This window comes from Mirounga angustirostris, unplaced genomic scaffold (assembly GCF_029215605.1).
Source record: "Mirounga angustirostris isolate CCGP_5_RB_7025 unplaced genomic scaffold, mMirAng1.0.hap1 SCAF_7, whole genome shotgun sequence".
Lineage (NCBI taxonomy): Eukaryota > Metazoa > Chordata > Mammalia > Carnivora > Phocidae > Mirounga > Mirounga angustirostris.
Genome location: NW_026991715.1, coordinates 88,905,943 through 88,933,774, shown reverse-complemented (window position 1 = coordinate 88,933,774; position 27,832 = coordinate 88,905,943). Strand labels below are relative to the sequence as shown.

At 51.8% G+C, this 27,832-nt stretch overlaps 1 protein-coding gene across 6 annotated transcripts in view; it reads left to right on the top strand.

Moving 5' to 3' along the window:
* MCC (MCC regulator of WNT signaling pathway) overlaps positions 1 to 27,832 on the top strand; it is a 395,037-nt gene that overhangs the window by 358,753 nt on the left and 8,452 nt on the right. For all 6 annotated transcript variants that reach the window (XR_010413183.1, XM_054513238.2, XM_045900085.3 and 3 more), the window contains 3 exons: positions 10,025 to 10,259; positions 14,729 to 14,935; positions 18,790 to 18,890. Coding sequence is in view for 5 of the 6 variants with exons in the window: in XM_054513238.2 (XP_054369213.1) it covers positions 10,025 to 10,259; positions 14,729 to 14,935; positions 18,790 to 18,890 (543 nt within the window). In the remaining variant the exon portion in view is untranslated. The remainder of the gene's footprint in view (positions 1 to 10,024; positions 10,260 to 14,728; positions 14,936 to 18,789; positions 18,891 to 27,832) is intronic.

Genomic DNA, 27,832 nt, shown 5'->3' with positions numbered 1-27,832 from the left:
CCCTTTACATATCAGTTCTCGGTCTAGAAAGTACTTTGTTACAGATTTTCATATGGTAGCCAAATCACAAAAGACGGGAAGGGTGATTTACCCCATTCGCACAGGTGAGAAAGCCTCAGCTCCGAGATCTGTAAGGGACTTGGCTAAATAAGGTCTCACCGCTGATAGAGGGGAATCAGGACTGAGCTCCAGCACTTTGGCACCAAGCTTATTATTCTTGCCACTACAACAGGTTGGATATCATGATGTTAAAAAACAGCGCTCACTTGCAGATCAAGTGCCAAGAACCACATAAGGCTAGATGGAATCTCAAGAGCCAAAGGAGAAATACTCATGTTTCCTCGGTGCCTGAAAGCAACTTAACATTGCCATCTCTCTCTGAACCGGCAGGACCCAGCCATCTGCCTGAGTGCCCCCATTTACCTGCCCTGGACCCGGGGCCTCAGGAGGGGGGCCGTTCCCAGTAACGGAGTTGGCCAGGTGCCCACAAACTCAAGGGAGTTAGTTGCTTTTGACTCCAGCGCACCAATCGTCTTATTCAGTGAAACAGAGATTATAATTTATTTTTTTCTTAAAACCACATTCTTCTGCTTAACACAGAAAGCAGATGCTCTTCTTAATGACTTTCCCAGATGTGTATGATCTGTAATTTCCTTGTTCGTTTAGAGTAGAAACGTAGTCCTCATGTTGTCACTGATACTGTTCTATTGAGTTAGTGAACATGAGAAGCAAGTTGACGGGGAATATATGCTGTTTCAGTAGCTTCTAAGGAGCGTGTTACACATCTTTTGCTCACACCTCCCCACCTCCAAAATAATTTTGTTTTAATCCAAATCAGAGATAAATTTGGAGTCTGTCAAAAGTAAGAACTCTCCCCATCCTTTTAGGGAAGATCCTGGTTTTGAACGCTTGTTAGAAATACCTTAATGTATAGGTGAGCCTTGATTCTGAGACAGCTTTCTTAGAGAAATTTCATTTTTGGTGATATATCAACGCAGGTTGAGATCAGTTCAGGACATGGTCTTTCTTTTTAAGGATGATCTCACAAAAGAATGGCCCTTGAACTGATTTCAGTCTCAAATGGGTCTTCCATCAAAGTACCAGGACTTTAGTTCAGATTTCGCTCCGTTGTCCTTAAAAATTCATTTTCACCCTCCCACCCAAGTGCGAGCAGCCAGGGTGGGCACGAAAGCGCCCCACACAGGCCGTTTGTGTGACACACCACATTCTTTGGTCCTGACACAACCAATCTACTTGAAGTGACATGTGGGCTCTGAGAAAACGTCCCAAACCACCAACCCTTTTCATAATTACAATGACTAATTTTGTGTGTAAATCTTGCCATTCCAGCTCAGACATCCCCCCATGTCAAGTTTAGGGGAGAAAGAAATGGAGTTTTCTGTGTCGGAGCTGTACATGGCTTCATAGCCCCCTTTCCTCCCACTGTCACCAGCTGGTGCAGAGAATCCTAATCAGAGTCCACTGTTCCTCAAGGTCTCAGGAAAGGAACGCCGAGTGTCAGGTCTCCAGATGCCTTTCTGGCAGCGGACGAACGGCCCCTGATGACAGGAGGGTCGTGGTTTGGGAAAGGAGCAGTGGCAGAGCAGTTCCCAGCAAGGAGAATAAAAATGGTAGCCAGCCTATCAGCTGACTGTTGGCAGGAGCCCAGAGACGCTGCTGTTTCGCTTTTGAAAAATTCAACCATAGCCTCATCAGGAGTTACCGTTGTCTTAAAGGACAGAGGGCCTAGGTAATGTTGATGGCCTGGATAGCTTTATCAGCCTCTCACAACAGAGAGGCCAGTGGACTGAATTGTTGAGGTGGGAATAGGGAATCCTTAATCAAGCCCACCCTTCCTGTCCAGCATCACAATTTCCGTTCATTCCATGGAAGCACAGTCATCGATCTAAATCTACAGAAGGACATGTGGCCCAGACAGAATAAGCCTCAGCGGGTCTGCTCTAGTGGAGCCTAGAGTTGCATCCCTCCCGTCCCACCGTTGGGTCGGGATCATGGTGAGCCGTGGGAGTCCGGTGGTAGCAGCCTCGCAGGTGAGCCGCCGGGCACCTTCCGGGTGTCCGGGTTCCGCCTGGCTGACCATTCACCCCCAAAGTGGAATAAGGGCAGTGGAACTCAGGATGCCCACCTTTCACCTTCTAAGCTCGTCTTCTTAGGTGAAGGCTCACTGGAGCAGAAAGGAGGGTGATGACAGTGGAACCCTGTCCTTTGAAGGGATGGATGGGATTAGAATGGCCGGCCATTAGGAGAGGCCGGGGCCACCACCATCAGCAAGCTTCGGGGAGTGAGAGACCAGATCTGGCTGTTGTAACTGTAATCTTCACGTCCCTCTGAAGAAGGGAGTTGCTTTCTCCTCCCAAGTGTCGGGAGAGTCCATCCAAAGTCCTTGGGATTCATGCTTAGAGCGCTAGTAGATTCTAAAGTCCACCTCAGACACATTCCCCAACATGACAGCATGGTGCTCAGGCCTGCTGCTCAAATGTCCTTGTCGTTTATCTTTTAGGCTCTGTGAAAACTAGGTAGAGAGCTGAAATGCCTTTTTTTTTTTTTTTAAAGATTTTATTTATTTATTTGACAGAGAGAGACACAGCGAGAGAGGGAACACCAGCAGGGGGAGGGGGAGAGGGAGAAGCAGGCTCCCTGCAGAGCAGGGAGCCCGATGTGGGACTTGATCCCAGGACCCTGGGATCATGACCTGAGCCGAAGGCAGTCGCCTAACCGACTGAGCCACCCAGGCTCCCAATGCCTTTTTTTTTTTTTTTAATACTACCTGATTTCAGAAGAATTACATGATCTTTTTTTTTTAAGATTTTATTTATTTATTTGACAGAGAGAGAGAGCATGAGCAGGGGGAGAGGCAGAGGGAGAAGCAGGCTCCCCACTGAGCAGGGAGCCCGACGCGGGGCTCGATCCCAGGACCCCGCGATCATGACCTGAGCTGAAGGCAGATGCTTAACCAACTGCACCACCCAGGCGCCCCAGAATTAAGTGATCATTTTCAAACCAGATAATTAAAATCCAAGCATTATATCAAATTCTCCATTGGGAGGACCCTCACTGGAAAGGACACTGCAAACAGTTTGGGGTATATTTCCACAGATTTACCTGTCCATTTTTTCCTTTGTTAAGACCCTTGGCTGACCCTTTCTTTCCCACGTGGCATTCGTATCTGTCATAGCTGCGCACTCCCATTGGGTGGCAGTCCATCGTGTATTCAAGCAGCTTCCTCTTACTGGACGTTTCTCCCCACCTTTTCACTATTAACCGTTAGAGCTGCCGTCCTTGACCACACACCGGTCCCTCTTGTGCAATTTCTATGGGAAACTCAAAGAAACCGAATTTGCTGGCCCCAAAATGATTGTTTCCAATATCAAATAGTCCTCCGTACATGATCAAGTTATTCTCCTCTTCCTCCACACCCTTGCTAAAACTGGGTAGTGTAGATTTTTTCGATTTGGCTGATCTCTGGACAAAAAATACCCTTAATACTTTGCTTTCTACCTCCTAATTGTTGATATCTTGGTATGTTACCAGTGACTGAATGAGGAAAAGGTTAATGTTTGGTTGAGAGAGGTCTCATTTCCAACACTATTATAAGGACACCTTTAAAAATGGCTGTGGAAATAGAATCTGTTTCTCATTTTGACTTTCAGCTAAGTTCTTGGGAGCTTTCTGGAACCAGGCAGGTTTTGAGGACTTCAGTTATCTGGCAACAGGTTTTCCCTGTATTTTGTTAGATAATTTTTCTTCATATAACCTCCACTTCTCCTCCTAGAGAATTCTGATAACCATCCGAGAGAATATAGACCTAAAAGGTTAGGATTATGTTTAGGTGTTTTTAGTCCTTAGTGACAATTGTCAGACGAGGTGAGGAGGTACCCACAGCCAACACTCCAAGATGCAGGCAGATGATAAGACCCACCTTCTGCTTGGAGGAATGGGGCCATTTAGGAGTGGCTGACCCCCTCCTTCAAGTAAATGTAAAATGCTCAGCAAAACAGAAGGCCAGCCTGATGGCATTTTCCTTCTGAAAATGAGCTGCCCTTTGGTGGAAATGAGATCTTAATGGGGGCCAGATAAGACATTGATAAAAACTCAGAGGAAAACCCATCTCTGGTTTTTGTGGCAAAGAAATGAAATGCCATTCTAGCTTTTTGCCATGACAAGATGAGGAGGCTGCAGAGAAATGGATTTTTCTTCTGAAAAGCAGGATGGGGAGTTGTCTTGAGGATGAGGCTGGGACACAAAGAAGGGGGACAGAAGACCAGATACTTGAAACCCACAGCTGCTTAACTAAACCTGAGTCCGTGTGCCGCTGTGGCCAGGGCAGGTGGAAGGGTTCGGTGTCCCAGGCGGCCAGCACTCCCCCTCCACCCCCCTGGCTGCAGGCCACCCCACGTGCAGTGTGCCAGAAGATTCCTGGCACCTCATGGACGCGGAGCAAAGCCAGCAGGAGGGGGCTCCAGCAGAGCATCCGGGAAAGGAGAAACCCACATGACCTGGCCCAGCTTACTGAAAAAACAGAGCTGACTGCAAAGACGGGCTGTTCCACCATTCTGGGGTGGGCTGGGGCTCTCCACCTGCAGCCCTCCCCGAAATCGCTCTCAGAGAACAGGCCTCCCACCCTGGAGACGAGGAGTAACCGGTCCGGGTGGACAGTGATTCATTCCCCCTTGACAGCTGAGACCATCCAGCATTCCAAGCTGGGAGAGCTAATGGATGACCTACCCTGGGCCCCACAGCCAGTGGCAGGCCCTCGGGAGACCGGCAGCGCCTTTGTCGGCTGCAGGAGGCAGAGGAGAGGCCAGAGGCTTCCCTGCCTTTCACACCGTCACAATCCTATTCCACACTGGAACATTAAGGCACAAAGCAGAATTGTAATTAACCTCCCTGATCCGCTCCCCGCCGGCTTCCCAGAAGGGAGGGAGGGAAGCCACAGGGGCTTCGGGGGATGCAGTGCGTAGCTGGAAATCAAACTTCGCCCTGGTAAGAGCATTTTAGAGTGCTGAGCGTCCCACAAGGGTCCATCTGGGGAGCGACATCTTTTTTCTTTTTTGAAAACTATACCCATGGTAGAGACAGTGAGATAAAGGCCTCCCCCCACCCCTGGCCAGGTATCAGGGCTCAGACCTTCAGGGGTCTAGGACACCCCAAAGCCTGTCAGCCTCTGCCCACCTGTGTTGGTGTTTCCTAGAACATTATAGGTGGTTTCTCTAGTCCCGTTGAGCACTTGCTGTATTGCTTCTCCCTCAGCCCGGGTATTCTGCATGACCTGCTAGGTGGTTGTCATACCTAGAGGGAGCTCCTGAGACTGTGCAGGGAGGTGCTGGGAAGGGCACACGTGTTTCTCCAACTCCCCCAGAACGAGTGCTGCACTAGCCGGCCCTGCCCACTTCGGGACCCATCGTCTCCCTTCCAACAGCCTGGTGAGAGGGGAATTATTCGGATTCCCACTTTACTGCAGCCTGGGAACGTTGGGTCATTTACTCTGGACCATAAAGCTAGGCAGTGGCAGAGGAAGAACATTTACTCAGGTCTGTCTGGTGTTAGAGGTGTGCTCATAATCACTGGCACTTGCCAGATCAGCCCAAGAGTGTATGGCCTCTCCCTAGAGAATTTGGGGAGGGGGAGGAATCCCGTTACCCCACAGGCTACCTACCATGCAAATGCCCACCTGTCTTATGGGGTAGACCAGTTGTTCTCAAACCTGGCTGTGCCTCAGAATGATAGGGAGGGTACATTAAAATGCAGATTGCTGGGCCCCACTCCCAGAGTCCCCATTCTAGAGGTCTTGGGAGTGGGCCTGGGAATGTGCATTCTTCACAAGTTCCCAGGCGGTGCTGCTACAACTAGTCCAGCAACGACTCTTGACAGCCACTGGGGTATACCAGTCCTGCTAAATGGAAGTCTGCCCAAATAGTATCATTTTAGTGCCTGCAGAATAATTACAGAACTCTAGCTTCTAGTGCTCTTCGAATTTTGAAATTTAAGTGAAAGAGAACAAAGGGTACTTTGAAAGTGTTCTATTTCTTTAAAAAAAAAAAAAGTAGTCCAAAGAAAATATAAAACTCATCTGGGTGGTAGGTACGTGGGTATTGATTCATCTCTGTGTTTTTCTATACGTTTAAAATTTTTCAAAATAATTTTTAACGTAAGGAAGGACGGGAATTGTAAAGTGAGCCTCGGGTCCGGAGCCCCAGCTCCCCCGGAAAGGATTTCATACCTGAAGCCCCCTCCCGGCTCACTGGAAGAGAGGTGTTGGTGCTGCCCCGCGCCACGCGGTGGGACACGCGCCCCTGCGAGCGCAGCCCCATTCTCAGCCCTGTGGCATGCTGTGCCAGCGAATGCCACGCTGCGGTTGGCTTTCGTCTTGCTCATTTGTCTGTGGGACATTGAGACATCTGTCCCTCCATGTCCGTGTTGACGGTCCACGGAGGTGAGCGCTGAGTCCTACTTGAATGGTTTTGTTCCAGGCATGCCTACCGCCCCCACAGCCCTCCCACCCCTCGGCTGGGGGAGGGCAGTGCTTTACTGCAGAGCACAGAGATGCTGAGGGAGGGACCTTGTTCCAGAGAAGTCCCCCGAGTTCAGAAGTCCCACCGGCCTCCCCAGCGCCCTCTGCTGGGGCTACTGTTAGCTTGTTCGCTTCACCTGAGCTGCTTCGTTTCTTTATGAAATTGGCACCTGAAGTATTCCAACCAGAGGGTGTTGCTGCTTCTCCCTTCTCGTCCTTTTTAAAATGCAGCCTGAGAAAACATGGGGATGGTGATTGATCATCATAACTGTATCCTCCTTCCTGCACTCCCAGCTTCCACCATCTCTTCCCGGGATTGCCGCGATAGCCCAGAATGGGTCTCCCTACCTCTGCCCTTGCCTCCCTGCATCTCCTCAGCCCAGTAGCCAGAGGGAGCCTATCAAGATGTAAGGCAGATCACATCACCCCTGTTACAAACCCTCCAGTGGCTTCCATTCTAATTCTAGAGAAAAAGACACAACCCTTATAAAACCTGACATGACCTGGCTCTCTGCCCTCCCCCCCCCGACCTCTCCCCTCTCCCTCAACTGACTCTAACTCAGCCACAGTCTCATTCGTGCTGGCCACGCTCACTGCCTCAGGGCCTTTGCATTTGCTGTGTCCTCTGCCTGGATCACTCTTCCTCCAAATATCCACACAGCTCCCTTTCTCATATCCTGTGGGTCTACTTTATCCTTAGGTCTACTTTATGAAACTTTTCATGCAGGCCCTCCCTACAACTCTGTTGCACAAAATAATCCCATCTTCTCTTTGTGCTCCCCATAACTGCTTCATTTTTCTCTGCTGTACTTCTCACTGTCTGATATACTGTGTATTTTATTTGTTTGTCTCCCCTATTAGAATGAGTTCCATGAGAGCAGAGATTTTTCTAGGGCCTGGAAGAGTACCTCATAGTGGCCCTCCAGTATCACTTAATTGAATGATAACTACATTAATTGAGTGCTTATTGCATGCTAGGCACTGTTCTAAACACTACATTTCAACTTTACAGATGAGGAAGTAGGCCCAGGGAGGTTGAGTCATGCTACCTGTAAATCTACCAAGTGGCAAAGATGCTTGGGTTACAGATCAAGGTAGCACCTCTGTATTAGGGTTCTCCAGAGAAACAGGACCAACAGGGGTAGAGGTGGTGGTATGTATATATAGGAAAAGAGTGACTAATTTTAAGGAATTGGCTCATACAGTTATGGGGACTGGCAAGTCCTAAATCTGTAGGGCAGGCACACTGGCTGGAGACCCAAGGAAGGCTTGATGTAGCAGTCTTGAATCTGAAGGCTGTCCGGAGGCAGAATTTCTTTCTTGGGGGACCTCAGTCTTTTCTCTTAAGGCTTTCAACTGATTGGACGAGACCCACTTACATCATGGAAGGTAGTCTGCTTTACTCAGCATCTGATTTAAGTGTTAATCACATCTCAGGGCACCTTGGTGGCTCAGTCGCTTGAGCATCCAACTCTTGATTTTGGCTCAGGTCATGATCTCAGGGTCCTGGGATCAAGCCCTGTGTCAGGCTCCTTGCTCAGCAGGGAGACTGCTGGAGATTCTCTCTCCCTCTCCCTCTGTCCCTCCCCCAACACTCACTCACTCATGCTCTCTTAAATAAATAAATGTTAATTACAGCTTTAAAAAAAATACCTTCACAATGACATCTAGGTGGGTGTTTGACCGAGCACCTAGGCACTGTAGCCCAGCCCCCGTTGCCACATGAAATGAACAGTCAGAACCTGAAAGGAGATGATGTATGTTGGCCAGGCTGATCTTGCTCCCTTCCCTTGCAAGATACATCCTGCCTGTCCTGATGGGGTGAAGAGGGTGGGGTGGGAGAGCAGCCCCAAAGAGTCTGTGGTGCTCAGGAACTTGCAGTGCTAGTGGGACTTCTCTGACTCGAAGATCACCCAAGCCCTGGGATGTCTTCTTCCGGTGCAGGGTCAGCTGAGTGGTGGAGCTCCAGCTCACCCCCTCTCCTCACCCTTGTGTCCACAGAAGCCCTGTCTTCTAGGTAATGCGTCACACGCAAGAGTGGAATGGTCCTTGGTCACACCTAGGTTATGGGGCAATTGCATCTGCTGAGTTGGGGTCCCGGGCCTGTTACGCCTGTTCCAGGGTGAGGTGAGGAGGGCAGGCCTGGGCCTCCAGCAGCCAGCAGCCTGTGGAGACCACTCGTTGCTCCTGGCCCAGCTTCTAGCAATGGGAGTCTTGGGAGGGTGGGGCTGAGGAATGAGAAGACAGTGGCCCAAGTCCAGGTGTACCAGTGTCCAGCCTCATGACCCGGCAAGCCGCCTAATGTCTCTGAGCCTCCGTCACCAAATCTGTAATGAGATGATAATGCCAACCTGGCCTGTTTTGATGAGAGTTCAATGGGCCCTTGCTTGATTTTGTGCCATCTTTCCAAGGCCGGAGCCTTGAGGGCTATGTCAAGTGTTGGTGGGTCCAGTGTAGGTCCAGAGAAACTAGATCCACACCAGCCTCAACTGCTTGAGGACTGACAGGGTGCAGTGGGCCTCATTCTGAGCCAGTGGGGGCAGCCTGCCCACTGCTGGAAAAAGTCAGCGCCCTCTTAAGAGCCGGAGCCTCAAGTTTTCCTGCGGTGCTCACCCTTGCATGGTGGCCTGGGTAATACAGAAACCTTCAGGGGCCGCCAGTTCTCAGGGTTCATCCTAAGTGCTCCTCAGGTGTGGCAGTTGTCACCATTCAGCACGGGCCTCCCAGGGCCCCATGGGCAGACCTGAGTCCCTCTGGTGGACAGTATGCTCAGCCGTGACGCAGGAGGAATGGCGGGGGGCGGGGTGGGGGGGTGTCCTGCTTTCGAGGTTGTCACAGTAGCAGTACACGTGGGGGGGCTTATTGCATGGTACCCCCTCCCCCTCTTCCACCACACCCTCCAGCTCCTGCCCCGAGGGGACGTGTGTTTGCACAAGCGAATAGGTTCACGTACACACACGTATCAGTACATCACACCATAGGTGTTTCGTTCTCCAACTTTGTTCCTTAACATATCCCTTTTTGTAAGTCTGGCCCACATGTATGCCTATTTTTTAATCAAATACTACTTTTGTCCTATTTCTCCACTTAAGATAGTTCCACTGTGTCGTAAATTACTACTGTGATGTCCATATAACTTCCCCCCTTTTGGAATGTACCATAATTAACTACACCCGCTGTGCCACAAAACGTCTTTGTATCTTGTTGCCTCTGTGGGATTATTTCCTTAGAATTCATTTTTAGGGTCCACATGTTGTGTTAAAGGAGGTAATAAGTATTTCCGTTATTCTTCAGACTGATTTCTCTCCTCGAAGGTGGTATCAGTGCCCCATGGCAGGAAGAATGCCTTTCTCTTTTGGCGGGGGGGGGGGGGGGGCAGGGGGGGCGGGATTCCCGTGGGCCGCTGTTGGAGAGACGGGGTGTGGGAAGGAGTCAGGGACAGGACCCGCTCACAGTGGCTGGGACCGCGAGAGGGTTTCTCTGTCTCCTCAGCACAACTAGCTCCACAGCCAGCAGCTGTGACACAGAGTTCACCAAAGAAGACGAGCAGCGGCTGAAGGATTACATCCAGCAGCTCCGGAATGACAGGGCGGCAGTCAAGTTGACCATGCTGGAGCTGGAGAGCATCCACATCGACCCGCTCAGCTACGACGTGAAGCCCCGCGGGGACAGCCAGCGGCTGGATCTGGAAAACGCCGTGCTGATGCAGGAGCTGATGGCCATGAAGGTAGCGTGGGGATGGGGCCCGACACAGCCCGGGGCCCGTGCGCTGCCGTGTCCTCACCGGGAGACTGGAGAAGGCCCTCTGACAGCAGGTCAGCGATGATGACCAGTCGACCCCGTCTGGGTTCAGTCACCTGCTGGAGGACAGCCAGAGCCTCATTTGTAGGCAGGACTAGTTTCAGTGTGTCCGGGGTCCCTGGGGCTGGGCATGACCCCGGAGGGGTGTCTCAGCTCCGCTCTGGAACACCTCATTCTCCACGAGAAGCCAGATCAGATCCCTAGAGGTGGGAGCAGCCCCTGTCCCCGGAAAAGGACCTCTCCTCTCTAGGAGCTTAAAGTGCTTCTGGGGTGGATGCTGATGTTAATGGGGAGTAGGGGAGGACGGGGCGCGGACAGGTGCAGCACTGGGACCGGAGCCCCGGTGTCCTGACGCCCTTTTCCCTGCCGTGGGGGTCCTGACACCCTCCAGGGAAGTTGGCCAGTGCCCTTTCACATCCGTGTTTCCTGATGAGATTTTGTGCTCACCGGCCAGCGGGCTGAATTCTCTGGTGGCATCTGGAAACTTGGGGAGGGGAGGGGGGAGCTTTCTTGGACAGGTAGTGCCCGTCATCGGGGAGTGGTTACACTGCCGTCCCTTCCGCAGGACGCACTTTGCACGGCTCTGGCCAGGGGCGCCAAGCACGGGGCCTTACCCTGCCGAGTGCTTTCTCAGAAGACAGCAATACCTGCTCTGGGTTCCCAGCTCCCGCTGAGAGCTCCCCAGACCCTTGGAATTTCCTGAGCTTTGTTATGCTAATGAGGCCACTCCTGGTTGGCGGGGCTGAAACCAGCACTGGGGCTGTCCCTGGAAGAATGGAGCCTGTGATTATAGGGTCGGACTTTGAGGCCCTTGACTTCCAGGGAGGGGAGGAGGGCTACAGATTAAGTTCCCTGTGTGGCCAGTGATTTTCTCCACCATGCCCAGTCATGAAACCCCAGTAAGTTCCCTGGGCACCAAGGCTCAGGAAAGATCTGCATGCAGCGCTCTTCCAGGGACCCCCGTGTGCACTCCCTGTGATAAAACCCTAATCCTAAGTACAGTGCACTCCTGAGCTGAGGGAGTCGTTGATCTGAGTGGGTTGTGCATGCCCCTGAGTTAGTGAGAAGTGCAAGTGGCCTGGGGACCCCCCCCCCCCGCCAGTACTCGTGGCTGGTGTTGGAAGTGAAGGCAGGCTTGGAGGACTGTCCTTACCTGTGGGGTCTGCGAGAACCCAGCAAGTTCAGGCCAGAGTATGTTGGATTGTGTGCACCCAGCTGGAGTGGAAACAGAGTAACCACTCGCCAGGAGCATGGTCCTGCAGGGCTGTGACCAGCTCTTAGCAGGCCTGGGGCAGAGGTGGGCACTTGTAAGGCCTGCTCCTGCAGGTCCGGGCCCCCTAACGTAGGGAGTAGGAGCTGGGAGCCATGTCCCCAAGCCTGCTCTCCAAACTCCACTCTCCTGTGCACAAAGGCCTGATTTGCACAGCCTTGGATTCTGCAGTGTCTCTAGACCCTAGGTGTTGAGACAGGAGAGGCTCTCAGGGACAGAAGCCAGCTTAGGAACCAGAGGCAGGTCCGATGAGCCGGGTGGTCGAGGAAGTGCTGAATCAATAGCTCATAAGTGGTGTCTCCTGTTGGAACCAGCACTGTCCCTGCAAGAGAGCAGGCCCCCCTCTCCTTAACTCACCTCTGGAAAGAGGAGCCGCCATCATGGTCAATCCAACACGCTCGGGTCACTTGGTCAATGTGTCCCTGTCCTTGGCGACTGCTCAATCTTGAGTCTGGCTGAATCCTGGGAAGACTTTGGGCAGTGACAGCAGATTAGGAATCAGCCCTTTGCTTCCAAGCTGTTTTATCATGTCCCACTCACCCAGCTCTGACCCTGACTTCTGTCCCCTCTGGGGAATCCTCACGCAACCTTGGCTGATTTCTCCTCTCATGGCCCATGAGCCAGGCATTGGGTCCATCATCACAGTGCCTTTTTCCCCCAGTCAGGAGACCTGTTTGTGGGCCTTTGCGCCCTGCAGCATGAGCTGGGAGGCTGCCCTTTCGTTATGTGTTCCATCATCATGTTTCATTTGGCCAAAGACTAAGGATTTCCTTTTTATAGTCAAGCCAGCATGTGTGATAAATTCTGGGTTACTCTGGCCAGGAAAGACATTTTTGGTGTAATAAAATATTCCCTTTGCTATTGAAAATAAAATGTGTATATATCATAGAAATTGTCTAAAAGAGCAGAAATGGGGCATCCGGGTGGGTCAGTCCGTTAAGCTTCCAACTTTTGATTTTGGCTCGGGTCATGATCATCTCAGGGTTATGAGATCAAGCCCTGCATCGGGCTCTGTGCTGGGCGTGGAGGCTGCTTAAGATTCTCTCTCTCCCTCTCCCCTCCTCCTCCTCTCTCTCTCTGTCTCTCTCAAAATAAATAAAATTTAAAAAATAAAAGAACAAATTACAAAAAGCTGGGAGAGAAATAACCCATAATATGAGCCAGAGGCAGCCATTGCTGGTGTTCTGGCTTCGGTTCCTTCCTGTGAGGTTTCTGAAGGATAAACATCAGAGTCCTGGGTGCCTGGGTGGCTCAGTTGGTTAGGCGACTGCCTTTGGCTCAGGTCATAATCCTGGAGTCCCAGGATTGAGTCTTGCATTGGGCGCCCTGCTCGGTGGGGAGTCTGCTTCTCCCTCTGACCCTCCTCCCTCTCATGCTTTCTCTCTCTCATTCAATAAATAAATAAAATCTTTAAAAAAAGAAACAAAACACAAAAAACATCAGAGTCCTCTCCCTTCCCTACACAGTGTGCTCACGGGGATGTGCGCGCCCATTCCAAAACGACAAGCAGCAGGTTATATTGGATTTCACCATTTCATTCTAGGATACAGTTGCTGAGAAACTCAAGTTTTCTGGGTTTTTCCCTTCTTGTACATGATCTTTAGTAAACACCTTTTCATTTCTTGGTTCCTTTTTAAAGCCACTCTTCTTTTTTGAATATCCTATCCTTCCATTAGGACCCTTCTTCCTCTCTTCATTTTAAATATTTATTTTCTAGTGTTTCACCTGTTATCTCTGGTTCTCGTAAGTGCTGATTCTGTCTCACATGATTTGTTTTCCATTTTCTCTTTGTGTGGGTTGAGGGGAGGGTGTGCATACCAGCTCATCTTCGGTGGGGATTGTGTATTCTACGGAGTCTTATGGGTCCTGGGTTGTAGATGTCCCTACAGAGTGGTTCTGTGCATGGATCTCTTGGGACCTGTGGGCTTCAGAGGTTTAGGGCTAGTTTCTGTTACATTCTTGGCTTGGATTCCTGTTTCACATCTACATATGACAAGTATGTGGCTCTGATTCCTCAAAAGAGGCTCTTTTCACTTTTCCCACCCAGACCCTGAGGGATAAGTTTCCTCACCACATCTCCAAAAAGGGAATCTTCTAGTCTTTTACTCTAGGCAGTACTTTTTTTTTTAAAATATTTTATTTATTTATTTGAAAGAGAGAGTGAGAGCACAAGCCAGGAGACAGAGGGAGAAGCAGGTTCCTCGCTAAGCAGGGAGCCCGACATGAGACTCGATCCCAGGACCCTGGGATCATGACCTGAGCCGAAGGCAGACGCTTAACCAACTGAGCCACTCAGGCGCCTCTAGGCAGTACTTTGAGAGTCCTGGCTCATGTAGGGGGTCTCTGTTCCGGCTCTCTGCCCTGCCCTCAGCACAGGTGCCAGAAGCCCAGGTCCTGGGGCCTCCATATTGGTCTGAAACCTCTGTTGGCCTGTATCATGGCCACCTTGCCTTTCTTCTTGGGCAGAGTTCTTTTCATTTCTGGCACCCATGGATTCATCTCTCCTTCTTTTAAGCTTGCGTTTATGTTTGTTCTGGGTGTGACTGGCCCCATTAGCTCAGTGTGCAGTGTTGCCAGAACCTTCAGAATCCTGCTTCTGATGGCAAAAGATGAGAAGGCTTCAGCTGTGGGGTGCCAAGGGAGGATTGAATATGTAGGTTGGGGCCATGGAAAATGGAGAAGGAAATGGGAATCGGAAGGGAGCTAGTCAGACCCAGCCTTGTGTGGATGACCCTCCTTCACAACCTCTTTGACTGATGGAGCATGGCCGACGCATGCCAGAAACCTGGTTTCCAACAGAGACAGGTGTGCCCATTGAGCGGGGGCCCGGAGTGGTGGGGGTGTGTGTGTTCCAGTTGTTCGAAAGGTTCTTCTTACAGTGAACCAAAATCTGCTTGCCTGTAACTCCCCTTCATTTATCTCCGTCCCGGTCCATAGAGTGACAAAGCCCATGGCTTTGTCCACACATCAGTCCTTCAGATGGCGGAGACAGCTGGCTTGTCTCCTCCCGGTCATCTTGTCCAGGCTGCGAAGGGGTAACTCCACCGCCCTCGTCACTGGCCTGCTTTCCCACGCCCGGGCCTGCTCCCACAGCGTGGATCCCTCGCACCCTCTGTGCTCCGCAGGAGGAGATGGCCGAGCTGAAGGCCCAGCTCTACCTCCTGGAGAAGGAGAAGAAGGCCCTGGAGCTGAAGCTGAGCACGCGGGAGGCCCAGGAGCAGGCCTACCTGGTGCACATCGAACACCTGAAGTCCGAGGTGGAGGAACAGAAGGAGCAGTGCACGCGGTCCCTGAGCTCCACCAACAGCGGCGGCAAGGACAAGCCCGGCAAGGTAGGAGCAGGGCTGCGGGCACCCCCCAGCCCCAGCCTTACCGCCCACCCAGTCTCCACCACCCCCTCCCTGCCCCACAGCCTCAGTTTCCTTATTTGCATGGGAACTGCAAGCCTTTCCAGAGATCTTAAAGAAGGTAACATTTTGAGAGCAAAGAAACCAAATCCACTTTTTAAAAAAATCGCACTTTAGGTACTAGTTGGAGCATTTTCCTGTGCCACAGTCTGATCGGGGAGGGATCGGCACTGTCACCCAGGGCTCTGACACCGGGCCGCCTCCTTGGCTCCCCTGCCTGGCACAGTGACCATCGCCTGTGGCCTGTTGGTCACATCTGCACTGATCATTGCATTTGTTGGCCTCCTAGGAATCTCAGCGCTGGGGACAGAGTAGGTACCCCCATTTACACGAGGGGAACGAGGCTCACAAGCGAGGGGGTCTCGCGGCTAATAAATGCAGCATCAGGATTTAACCCGAATTTGACTAATGGCCCTCCTCCCCTCAGCCAGGTTGCCACCTCAGCTTCTGTTGGCATTTCTGCCGTCGGTGAGGGGGGAAGCAGGAAGCCGCTGAGGCAGAGGAGGAGGAAGGCAGGCCCCGGCTCACACACAGGGTGTCACAGAGCGTGGGCTGACAGGTGATGTCATCTGGCAAACTCACACTCCCATGAGCCCAGAAGTCTTTTTCTCTAGAATCCAAGCTCATTCCATCATACTGTATCTCAGAATTATTCCAGATATTGCATTGGGGGAAAAAAATACTCCAGACCCTAAAGAATTACATGCCTCATGCCAGGGTACTGCAATTCTGTGTTCTGCGTTGTACTTCCGTTCCTAATAAATGCTAGCTTCCCCGAGCTGCAGTTTGTTTCCAGCCCAGGAGCTGGGGGCATACGCTGACTTGCCCAGTCTGAGGAGTGGCTTCTCACAGCCCAAATGCAGGGGTGTCCCTGGGGGAGTTTTGCACCTGGAAAGGAAGCAACTTGCTGATTGGTGTGGCAGTCAGTGGTCACTCCCTAGACCGCTAAGAACTGGAGCGTACTTCGCAGGGGACCATAGCTGCACTCTGTCCACCCGTCACCTAGCGAAGGCGGCAGGGGCGTTCACGTCCCTGGGACCTGGCTGGTCCAGCTGAGGTGCTGGAGGCAGTTCGAGGAGTTTCTATCCAGAGAGAGACACTGATGGGCAAACAGATGATTGTAACACAGGGACCTGAGACCAAGGATCGATTCCTAGTGCCATGGGAGGCCACGGGCCCGACAGAGAACCCAGGTGTGGAGATTTGGGACAGGTTTCCTGAACTGAGAGCCAGTGGAGAGTGGCAGCTAGCCCGATGAAGAGGGTTCGGGCAGAGAAGTCAGTCCCCCATAATCAGGCGGCTGTGCTGGCCTGGGGACAGTGAGCGATCACGAAGGCTTGGCAGCGGGGTGGGGGGGGGGGGGACATGCACCGTCTGGGCCTAGGAGAGGCCCCGAGAAACCATCTGCCTGCTGCCTGTGGAGTGGAGTCTGGGTGGACAGCAGCGTACAAAGAGTTTCATGCGGTAATATCTGGGGCTCAAGAAAATGGGGTCTCCCCTTCCACGCCAACACCTTAGAAATCTTTGTACAGCCGCTTGAGTCTGTTACCAGTCACTGGGACAGAGCTGAGAGGGCTGCGGCGTTGGCCGGTGCGCTCCTAGTGTGTGGCGGAGACGGACCTACCGGGTTCTCGCCGGAAGGCCCGCGAGCCGAGCACTTCCCCAGTTCTTGGTGTTTATTTTGACTGAGGGAGACACTGTGTTGTGTGGAATGGCTTCGAAGTACAGAAATCTAAGGGAAAAGGCCAGAAGGCTTTATTTTTAATTTTTTGTTACATTCAAGTAAGAGGCTTTATAAGAGTACCTTGTGTTGTTCAGCTAATGAAATTATTGTAGCTGATTATCTTGTCTTTCCAATATCAGACCCATTTACTCTTTCAGTGCAGTCTCCCTTCTGGGCTCTCATTTAGCCTTGTTGGTCGGCAGCTGAGGCGGGCAGTCCGTAGGAGGGGTTGCCAAACTGAAGGAGCCGGAGTCATTATCTTACGGTCTTCAGGTCACAGACGCCTCCGCGAGCACGGAGCCGGGCCGTTCTGGAACTGTAGCGTGAAAGCAGACAGAGGGTAGACACAAAGAGGTGTGGGCTGTGTCCTAATAACACTTCCTTCACGGACACGGACATTTCGTATAATGTGTGCACATCACGAAATAGTCTTTCTTCCCGAGTTTAAAAACAGAAGACCGTGCTTGGCCTGCAGGCCTTACAGAAACAGGTGGCCGGCAAGGCTTGGAGTTGGCACGTCCCCTCTGGCTCCACAGGGTGCGTGCCGTGAGCGCTCTAAGACTTCCCTCCGGCCAGCGGGCTGCGTCCCAGCTGTTATCCGGGCCGCCTTCGGGTTTGCGGCTGCGGTCTGTGTGCAACAGACACGAGCGCACGTGTTCTCGGAGAGGCACCGGGCGAGGCAGAGCCGCCCTGCCTTCAAGGACTCCTAGGAAATGACCTCATGTGGGAGCTGATACACACAGAGCACGGTGGAGTCTCAGCGGATCCCAGGGGTGGGCAGAGGGGGCCTGGGTCTGCAGGCAGAGAGAGGTGGCGGGAGGCTGGCGGGGTTGCCGCAGAGGGGCCCCCCGGGTGTGGTCCTGCGCTGGAGGGGGCTGGCGGACACCCTGTGCCCTCCTGTTATCTGGACTGGGCCACTCACTTCGTACATCCCATCGCGATACACCTTTCCGCTGACATTCCGTCCCCTGCGACAGGCCGCGGGCTTTTCGGTCTCAAGCGCGGGTTGTGGTAGATCCTCAGTACGAGTCTGCTGAGCAGGCGGTCAGATGAGCGCCTCCCGGGCCCCCCGGTTCCGCAGCACAGCTTCTGCCCTCCGTCTGCTCAGAGGGGCAAGAGGGCTGCCGTACGAGGGTCCGAGCTCAGTTTAGGACTTAGGAGTTCGGGCCCTCACACTGCCTCATCTGTAAAAGGAGAGGATTGGGTTTCGATGACGTCAAAATTCCTGTCTGAGGGTCAGAACCGAAACTAATGGTCAGCTATACTTCAATTAAAAAAAGGGGGGGGTCGTCTGTGGCTCAGTCCATTAAGCGTCTGACTCTTGATTTGGGGTCAGGTCATGATCTCAGGGTGGTGAGATGGAGGCCTGCTGGAAGCCCTGCGTCAGGCTCCACCCGCACCCACCCCCCTCTCTCTCCCTCTCTCTCTCTCTCTCTCTCTCTCTCTCTCTCACGCACACACACACACACACACACGGAGGGTGCACATCTGTCTTCCTTTTTTCCTGGGTTTTCTAGATGATTATACTCACACACACACACACACACACACACGGAGGGTGCACATCTGTCTTCCTTTTTTCCTGGGTTTTCTAGATGATTATACTGTACCCACTAAAGCTCCTAAATCTAGAGAAGGTTGGTTTTCTCCCAAGGAGTGTGTTGGGAGAGGGGCGAGGATACTCAGGTGCATTTCCCACTTGTCTTTTATGCATCACAAGAGGCTTAACCCAGCGGTGAAAAGCGCAGATGTGTCCCAGCTGACCCAGGTTTGAATCCTGGCTCCACCCTGTCCGAGCTGACGGCGGCAACGCAACTTCTCTGTACCTTAGTTTTGTCCTTGGTAAATGGGCATAAAGACAGTATGTGCCTCAAAGGGTCACCACGATGGTTCGGTGGGAGAACGTGTGTGTGGAGAGCTCAGAGCATGCCGGGAACCCCCGTGGCCCACCAGCCAGGTTACAAAGGTCCAGAGAAGTGGGCAGAGCTGCCTTGCGCCTCCAGGTTGCTGTCGGGCTCGGCTCCAGGGCTAACCGGAATGTGTCTGCCGTCCTCAGGAATGTGCTGATGCTGCCTCCCCGGCTCTCTCACTGGCTGAACTAAGGACAACGTGTAGCGACAGTGAGCTGGCTGCCGAGTTCGCCAATGCCATCCGTAGGTAAGCACCCTTCCCACGGCCCCGGTGAGCGGTGTATTCCCGGTTCTCTTGCAGGTCAGCTCTTCGTGGGTCATTACGGGGAAGGAGCAGGTGCTGATAGGTCCGACTCTTACCCAGGCCTTGGAGGCTGGAGAATGTAGCCCCGGCTTGGAACGTGGAGAAGCCTGCTGGCGCCAGGCCTTTTGAGAGGGGAGCGGCGGGGGAGAGCATATAGGCAGTCATTTCACCTGCAAGCAGAAAATGTCTCTTTCTTTGCTTTTTTGTTGTGCTCTTGTGTTGACGAGAACCTCAGGACAGTGTTAAATGGTGATGATCAGTCATCTTTGTCTCGTTCTCACCTTTGTGGGAACACTTCCTTTCAACATCACTGGCTCTTTCCAATCAGAAGGCCTCATGGGTGTATTTATTCAGTCCTGGACATTCTTCCTCTGCTCTGTCAGTGTTTCTTTCCCTCCCTTCTTCCTCTCCTTCTGCAAGGAGAAACATGCTGACTCATTCAGATCTGTCTCCCACTTGGCATACTCCCACCATCCTTTTGCTGTGCCATCCAGTAGGCATGGAACGCAAGCCACCTAGGAAGTTTCATTCTCTAGTAGTCAAATTAAAGTAAAAAGAGGGAGCCTGGGTGGCTCAGTTGGTTAAGTGTCCAACTCTTCATCTCAGCTCAGGTCTTGATCTCAGGTCATGAGTTCAAGCCCTGCATTGGGCTCCATGCTGTGTGTGGAGCCTACTTAAAAAAAAAAAAGTAAAAAAACAGTAAATCCACTCTAATTTATTTTGTTTAACCCAGTGTATCCAAAATATTTCAATGTAATTCGTATTTTTTTTAAAAAACGTATAAGATAATTTTTCTTCCTCCTTCTCCTCCTCTTTCTCATTCGTCTTCCTCACTAAGTCTTCAAATCTGGTATATATTTTACACTTACAGCACATCTCACATTCAAACCAGCCAACATTTCAAGTGCACAGGAGCTCATGTAGCCATTCTGGAAAGGTTCTTTGGCTCAGTTTTCCAGCTCACAGATTCCTTCTCTGGTATATCCATTGTGGTGTGTGGCTTCTATGTTGAGTTTTTCATTTTGGTGATGAAATATATCATCTCTTTTTTTAACAAGATGAGGCTATCTGAGGCTGTTTATTATATATATTCTAAAAACGTTATTCTGTCTGCTGTAGTAACTTTGTTTCCTCATGTGTAAGTTCTTTTTAGAGTTGAGTTTTGTGACTCTTGGTTTTGGGTCACAAGCCCAACTGTTGGGCTTTCGGTCCTCCTGGCTGACAACACCTCTCTGTGCAGATGTGGTCCAAGCATCTGGCCCTCTCCTGTTCACATGGCTGGCACCCCTGGGTTTGGCCCCTCTGAATCCCCTTCCTCCTTTTCTAGCAGCTTCCTTCCCTGTGCATTCTGAGTTGTGGTTTCCCTTTTCAAGAAGAATAAAAGTCTGCCTTTCATTTTTTACAGTTGCTCATAGTTTCTGGTATACAAACAGTGCTCCTTGCTTTCCTGACATGCTTGAGGATTTTTTGAAAATGGGTTTCCCATCATTTCTGGGGGCTGTGGGGGTAGGAGGGGACGGCGACAGCAGCCGCTCTGTCTGCTGTCCTGATCCAGCTGGGGCCGTTTCCGTTACGGTGTGGCCTCCAAGCGGAGGGTGGGTGGAAGGCTGCCTGGTGGGGAACTTCGCCACCCTCCTGATTTACCCACTGTCCCTTGGTGTCTGTCCTTCCAAATTGTAATAGCTCTGCTTCACATTGCCAGCACCTCTGGCCATGAGGTGAAGTGGTAATTGCTTTGCTTGAGGTGGGAAGAGAAAAGCAGCGCAGGGAAAATGCCCTCAACAAATCCTCAGGACGTGACTGTGCCAGAAACATGGGATGCAAATACTCTCCCTGCTTCCAACTGGGAGCCATTTGGATATTGTATCTCTAAGCTAAGCCCCTCAATTTTTCAAATTCCCCAAACCCCCAAGGCCTTCGCTGGCTCAAGTAGGATGCGGGTTCCGATGACTAAACAGAGAGAGACTTCATTTGTTTTGTCAGTCACAACGGGCTTCCAGTAACCAGCCGAAAGTTGGTTAGCATGGATTTCTAATCAAGACCCGGATAGATGGAGCCAAGAAAGAACCCACAGCGCTAGAGGAAAAAGGAAAATAACATCATTATACTGTAAATATAGCCTAGGAACTGGAATAATCATTTCATGAGGGCAGAGAATTCGGACACCTGAGAGCTGAGGTCTGGGGTGGTTTTTATTTTTAAAAATCAAGTGGAAACTAACATCTTCTTTGAAGGTCTTAAATCACTGCCCAACTCTTGGTTGAAATCAGTTGGGGGAATCTGCCTTGTATTTTCAGAAATAGTCCTCCCTTAAAAAAGGATGGTTGCAAACACCAACGTCGTGGGGCCGGGTGTCCAGGCTCCAAAGAGCAGGGGTAAGGAGGGTCTCGAGGAACAGGCGAAGCAGTGGTCTTTTCTTGAGGAGAAACCTCTCAGGAAGGTGCCTTGTGACCCCCGGGTTGCTGGTTCTAGGTCACGGCCCTGTCCCAGGCAGGTCTCCCCGCGAGCTACCTCACTGGGCTTCGGCCTCCGCCAGCCCTTCGCGACCCAGCCCTGCCCTCTGTGTGTCTTCTCCCAGCCTTCTGTTTGGAGCCAGACCAGGACTCCAGACAATCCCACACGGACTGCGTCACTCCCTTCTGGTCTGGTTTCGTCCCTGCACGTGCATGAGCACGTAGGGCGCACTATGGCTGCAGGGTTACCATCAGACCCCATCTGGATGGCCAGGTTTCCAGCCTGGCACGGCAGGAGTCATCTTACCGGGGTGCTGCGTTTTTGCTGTGTTCTGCACCAGCCGTGTGCCACGGAACCCTTCTTCATCTCCGATCCCTCTCTTGCTCTTGGTCCTAGTAAACTTCCAGTGAATGACCTTTCCAGCAGAGAAGTGAACTGTAAAAATGCAGTTGAGAGTGTATTTTTTTTTAAGATTTTATTTATTTGCTAGAGAGAGCATAGGCCAGAGAGAGCGAGCGAGAGTACAAGCAGGGGGAGCTTCAGGCAGAGGGAGAACCACGCTTCCCGCTGAGCAGGGAGCCTGATGCGGGGCTCGATCCCAGGACCCTGGGATCATGACCTGAGTCAAAGGCAGCCGTTTAACCGACTGAGCCACCCAGGTGCCCCGAGAGTGTATTTTCAGAAATGTCTCTGCTTTGTACTGATCTGGTGTTTGTGCAGCCTGCCTTCGGGACCTGAGCACGGCCGAGAGGAGACGCTGTTTCATCTCTGTCCTACTCTTGGGAGGCAGCGAGGGGCAGGTGTTGCTCTCCACAGGATGGGGGTGGGCTGGGGACTGGCACAGCGAGGCCAAGGAGCTTCCCAAGGGCACGCAGGGAGGCAGAGGGGAAATTGCGTGCCTTCACCTTCTCTGCTGGGCCCCCATGTGAGGGCAGCGGTGCTCACAGAGGTGAGCTGAGCCTGCTTGTGTGGGCTCAGCTGAAGCCTCTGTCCACTGTAGTGTGCGTGGTCTGGGCAAACGGGAGCGCCCGTACCGCCAGGACATGACTGTGCATCTGTTTCCCAAATGCTGAGGGCACATCAAGTGCTGGGGGTCAGGGGGCAAGCTTCCGCACACACACAGACGGGAGGAGGCTGGGGGCATGCAGTCCCAGGCCCACCGGGGGCTCTGCTGAGCCCTTCAGGGAACCGGGACCCACCACCTGTGCATGCACGTGTGCCAATCATTCTGCAAAATGCTGCCTAAAGGCAATCCACACACGAGTGGCCACTCTGTCCAGGAACCAGATGTGCCGACTCTTGAAGCAGAGGAGTGCACAGACCTCCTTCTCCGGGGAGTAACAGGCCACAGCTGCTTGGAGAGGGGCTGCGCATCACATCCCTGCGAGGAGCACTCTGGGGCAGGCGGGCCTCACCTGACTGGTGGGGTCATGAGACACCAGATCTGGGGGACCTGGACGTGCCCCTGTTGGGCGTGCAGCTGGCCCACGCAGGACGGGGCAGGCAGGAGGCGGTGTCTCGGACTTGAGAGGGACGTGTGGGAAGCCCCCATCCCCCCGGCCCATGGGTCGGCACCAGTGTGCAAGTCACTGCGGAGGCGAAGAGCTCCAGGCGGCAGGCCCTGACGCGGCGACCAGCAGGAATGACCCAAGAGCCAAGAAAAGAAGAAGTCTCAGAGCCAGGCGGCCAGTCCTTCCCGCTGGAGCTGGCTGAGAACGGGCGAGCGGGCCGTGGCAGGCCTCAGTGAAGGGCGCGGGCCTGCAGCCTCACCACGCGTTTGTAAGGTGCAGATCTGCTGGTTACTCTGTGCTAGTGTTCTGTGTAACAGACCCCCACAAGCTGAGGGGCTGGAAACAACACCCAGTCGTTAGCTCACGGCGTCCAGTGTCCGTGGGGCAGAAGTCTGGGCACAGCGTGCCTGGCTACTCCGCTCAGGGCCGCGTCCGCATCTGAGGCTCTCAGGAAGAATCTGCCTCCAACTCCTTCTGCCTCTTGGCAGGTCAGTTCCTTGTGGTTGTAGGGCTGACATCCCGTTTCCTTGCTGGCTGTTGGCCTGTGGTAACTCGGCTCCTGGAGGCCTCTGACATACCTTCTGCACAACCCCCTCCAGCCTGAAAGTCAGCAAGGAGAACCTCCCACTCATCAAATCCCTTGCCTGCTTTAAATCTCTTCTAGGAGGAGCCCGGCCCCTTTTAAGGGCTCACCTAATTAGGTCAGGTCTACCCAGAATAATCTCCTTATCTTAAGATCAGCTGTTTGGGGCCTTAATTACACCTTCAAAATTCTCTCACAGCGGTACCTAGATTCGTTTTTGATTGAATAACCGGGAGAAGGTGTGTCTATCCTAAGGGCCATTTTAGAATCCTTCCTAGCTCACCTTGTTACTTAAAACCTTCCAGTGACTCGCAGCAGTGTCCATATGCCTTAACAAGTGTGTGATCTGGCCCCCCCCCCCCGCCACCCCCGCTTCTCCACCCTCACCTCCTATCACAGGCCCCCTCCCACCCTGAGCCGTCCCAGACCACTTGCTCTCTTTTGTGCCCCTTGAGGACTTGACTCAGCTGCGACTCCAGCCCTCACACCATAACCTCACGCTCTAAGTGCTCACATCAGTGTGCTTCTACCCTGTCTACAACATGGGTTTGTTTGGTGTTTCTTTGGCTCCTGTGCCCTGAATTTCCTTCTGTCCCAGAACACATCATTGCTCTGCTTCTCATTCCCTGGTTCCAGCCTCCCCTCCCCGTTTCACCCACCACCCCCTGCAAAAAGAGTCCTTTTTGGGTGGGGATCGCGACTTAATCATCCAGGTATATGACCTCAACTTGGATGACTTTGTTCCTTCTAAATGGTCCCTAAATTCTCTCAGCTGCATTTCTCTCTGCCCACTGGACATTTCTCCCAAATACCATGCTAGAACTTCAAAACAGCACGTCCAAAACAAATTCTAATCTGTCTCCTCCTGCACTTTGAAATCGGCCCCTTCTTCAGAATTCTTATAGTACAAATTATATTTTGCTGATGATCCAGGATTACAACTTTGCAGTCTCCTCCCTCTGCCTCCTGTTAGCAGAGGTGGTCTTTTCCCTTAAAATCCCAGGCATACGTGGCCATTTGCATTGTCTTCTCCTGAGGTTAGCCCTCAACTCCTTGGGACTCTGGGGGTAGCATCCTGATGGCTCACCCCACGTTCTGCCACCAAGTACACCTTTAAGCACACTTCTGATTGGGTCTCTCTGCAGAGACCTCTTCGGTGGCTTGGCGTGCCAGATCATGTGTATGTGGACTTCCTAGCCCACATTTCAGATGTTCCTCCTGTATGGAACCTATAGTCCAAGTTCTTCTGGACACTTCATCTTTCCAGGAGCATGCTCTTCACTTCGTGCCCCTGACTCTCTCAAGCCGTGGACCCCCTCCTCTCATCCCCTCCGGTACAACACTCAACTTCCCGAAGCTTTCCTGTCGCCTCCACTGTGTACCTTCCTGCTCTTCTCTGTGGCCCCACAGGTGCTGACCACAAGACTCCTCGGTTCAAAGCCATGTCCAAGTTCTACAAATACCTGCCCAGCTCTAGAAATCTTCCAGACTTGTAGGAAACATGCATCCATGAGAGGACAAAAGATGGCACTAGGTGACCCCTCTTAGCAGCAGCTATGGATTACTAATGTTTTTGAGCCATACAAATAGTGGAATGAAATGAAAAGGGAATTAGTTGGGGTCCTTTAAAAGAAGGAGCCCCCAGTGAGCAAAAGATCAGCAGAATCTTCATCATTTTGATAGGCCAGTATTTTAAAAGGTGCTATCTCATTAAACTTGCACTTGCTGATTCTTCATATTTGGCTGATTTATACTGGCAATCAGATAACCGAAATTGTGCTTAGAATTCTGTAAATGCACATGGATGTTAATGGAAGACAAAGCGCACCAATGAGTTGATGATCACGTAAATAACTTGCTGAGTTCTAGAGCCAGGGCCCCATAGGGCACCAGTAAAAACCAGGGCTCACCCCTAGGGTTGAGGTGGGCGTAGTTTGGGTAACTGAGATCTCGGTGCATTTCTGTCATCCCCTCCATGGTCCAGAAGCTCGGAGGGAAGGCCTGAGCCGGGATCTCATAAAAGCACGGTGATGGTGAGCACCCCGCAGGCAAAGGCAGGAGCATGCCTGTGATCACGCAGCTGCATTTCCCGGGCGAGAACCATGGTCCTAGGAAAGTATGGGCCAAAACGCTAGATGGTCACGATCATCTTGCTGCTATTCCTGCCAAAAACAGCCGTGCTCCCCCACAGGACCTGAGGAGCATCACTACCGGGGCACGCCCCCTCGTCGGGCCACAGATGTGCTCTTCACTAGACGTCTGGAGCACCTGCTCCACGCCTCCCTCTATGAGCCATGGCAGGGTGCTGCCCGAGAGCTCGGGGCTTGCACACAGCCCCTGGTGTGCCTCCCAGTTCCGTGGGCGTACCGGCAAGTCTCTTACCTGGGCCCCGAATTCCTCATCTAGAAAATGAGAGGAATACGAATAGTACTGACGTCCAAGGGTTGTGGTGAGAAGTAAATCATTCCATCCCTGTGAAGAACTTCGAGATCACTGTTACTGCTGCCTGCATTTGCTAAAAGATGAGTGTATTGGCAGACTCTGGTGATAACCATCAAGGAAATAACTAGGGTGGTGTGATACATTCACTGTGGAGATGTTTCTTAGATTAAATATAGATTGCAGTGAATACTATGGAGAAAGTGACAAGTGCTGGTTATAACCCTGTTGCTTTTGAGGGGGTGGTTTCGGTTCCCTTCAAGGGGATGCTTTACCCGTTGGTTTTCTGCCTGAGTTAAGAGATAAGCTGGAAAGAAACACTTAAAAAGTACAGACTAAGGTCAAAAGGGAGGGTAAAGACCTCTTTTATTGTCCTTCAAAGTGGTTTGTAGAGTTTCAGTCCATGAGCTGTTGCTCATTGGAGGCCTCACTCAGATGAAAACAGGTAAAGTAACACACATTTTAGGTTTAGGTTTGAGGTTTGGCCTCGTCTTGATATTGTTAAATAAATCAGCATCCTAGGTCTGTCCTGGACACTGTACAAACAAGTGCACTTTGGTCTCCTTCCTGCGGCCCAGGAGCTCTTGGGGGCAGTTCTCAGCTCCCAGCATGCTCCCCACCCGGAGGGGGTTGGGCAGGGTCTTTGAGGGCCTCTCCTGTCTCCAATGTCCCCCATTGGAGCCTGCCAGGTCCAGAAAGTTCCCTCCAGTCTCCCAGGGGCCTGGGTACCAGGCAAAGAAACCCTTTGTTTTGTGGTGAGGCTGGGATTTCTGTACTCTCGGCTGGTGGGGCAGCGGTGTGGATGGAATTGGGGGATGGGAAGGGGTAGTGCTCTGGGCAGTTTTGTTTTGAATTTACTGAGCTCATGGTGACATTTTAAATTCTCTTCAGTTTTCTTTTTTTCCCTTTACACTATTAATCAACTTCAGGATGAAAAAGAAAAGAATTGAAACAGTAACAAAATGTAGGACAAATAACCCCTTCCCCATTCTTACTAGTCCGAGGGGAGGGGGAGAACTCTTTCCTGTTTTCCTAGCCTTCCCTCAGCGACAGAGGCCTGTATGTAGGGCCCCACCTCCCAAGACACTTCTCACTTCTAGGAAATGGTCCCTCTCTGGATTTCAGTAGGAAATGCAACCACATCTGAGATTTCCTGGTGGCTGCTAGGGCCCAGGAGAGACCCACATTCCTCAGGAATTCCTCTGCAGCTCTGGCTTCCTTAGGGTGGGTGGGAGGATTCGCTGAGGAATCAGGAGTCCTCGAGATTTAGAGCTGGTTGTTAGGTTTCATTTAAAAAGATCTTTCCTCCTCCATCCTCACAACAGCAGGACGAGATTTTTGTGTTGCAATTCTTTCATTAATGAGCTTGAAAAGCTTGACTTGTGCTCACAGTAGCTGGAGGCAGAAATGTAAGATATTTGAAAAGCCAGGAAGGGCTGAATCATCTGAACATCTGAGAGCCCTCCACGTGGGGGGTCAGCCCCCCCTTAGCCCTCCTACAGGAAGCAGAGCCATTGAGACTGGCTCTCACATACTTCACAAAAAAAGCATACAAAATTCTAAAAACTTCAAGCAATGCAGAAGTGAGTAAAGCAGGAAATGAAAGCCTTCAGGCAGCCCCCCTCTGGGAGTCGCCCATTGTCGAGCGGGCGGGCAGCTTTCTGGTCTATTGTTAGAGTAGCTCAGCCATTCACACTCAGATTTTTAGTTGTTTTTGCAAAAGTGGCATCCAATAGAAGTCACCCTTTTCACTTGACAATGTATCAGACACTTTTCCATGCCAATGCTTGTTGATCTGAGCTTTTTAAAAATAATTGCAGAGTATTTCAATAGAACCATTATACCTTGCGGAATTTAACCAGTACCCCGGCTGATTCCCATTCTTAGCTGTTGTAACC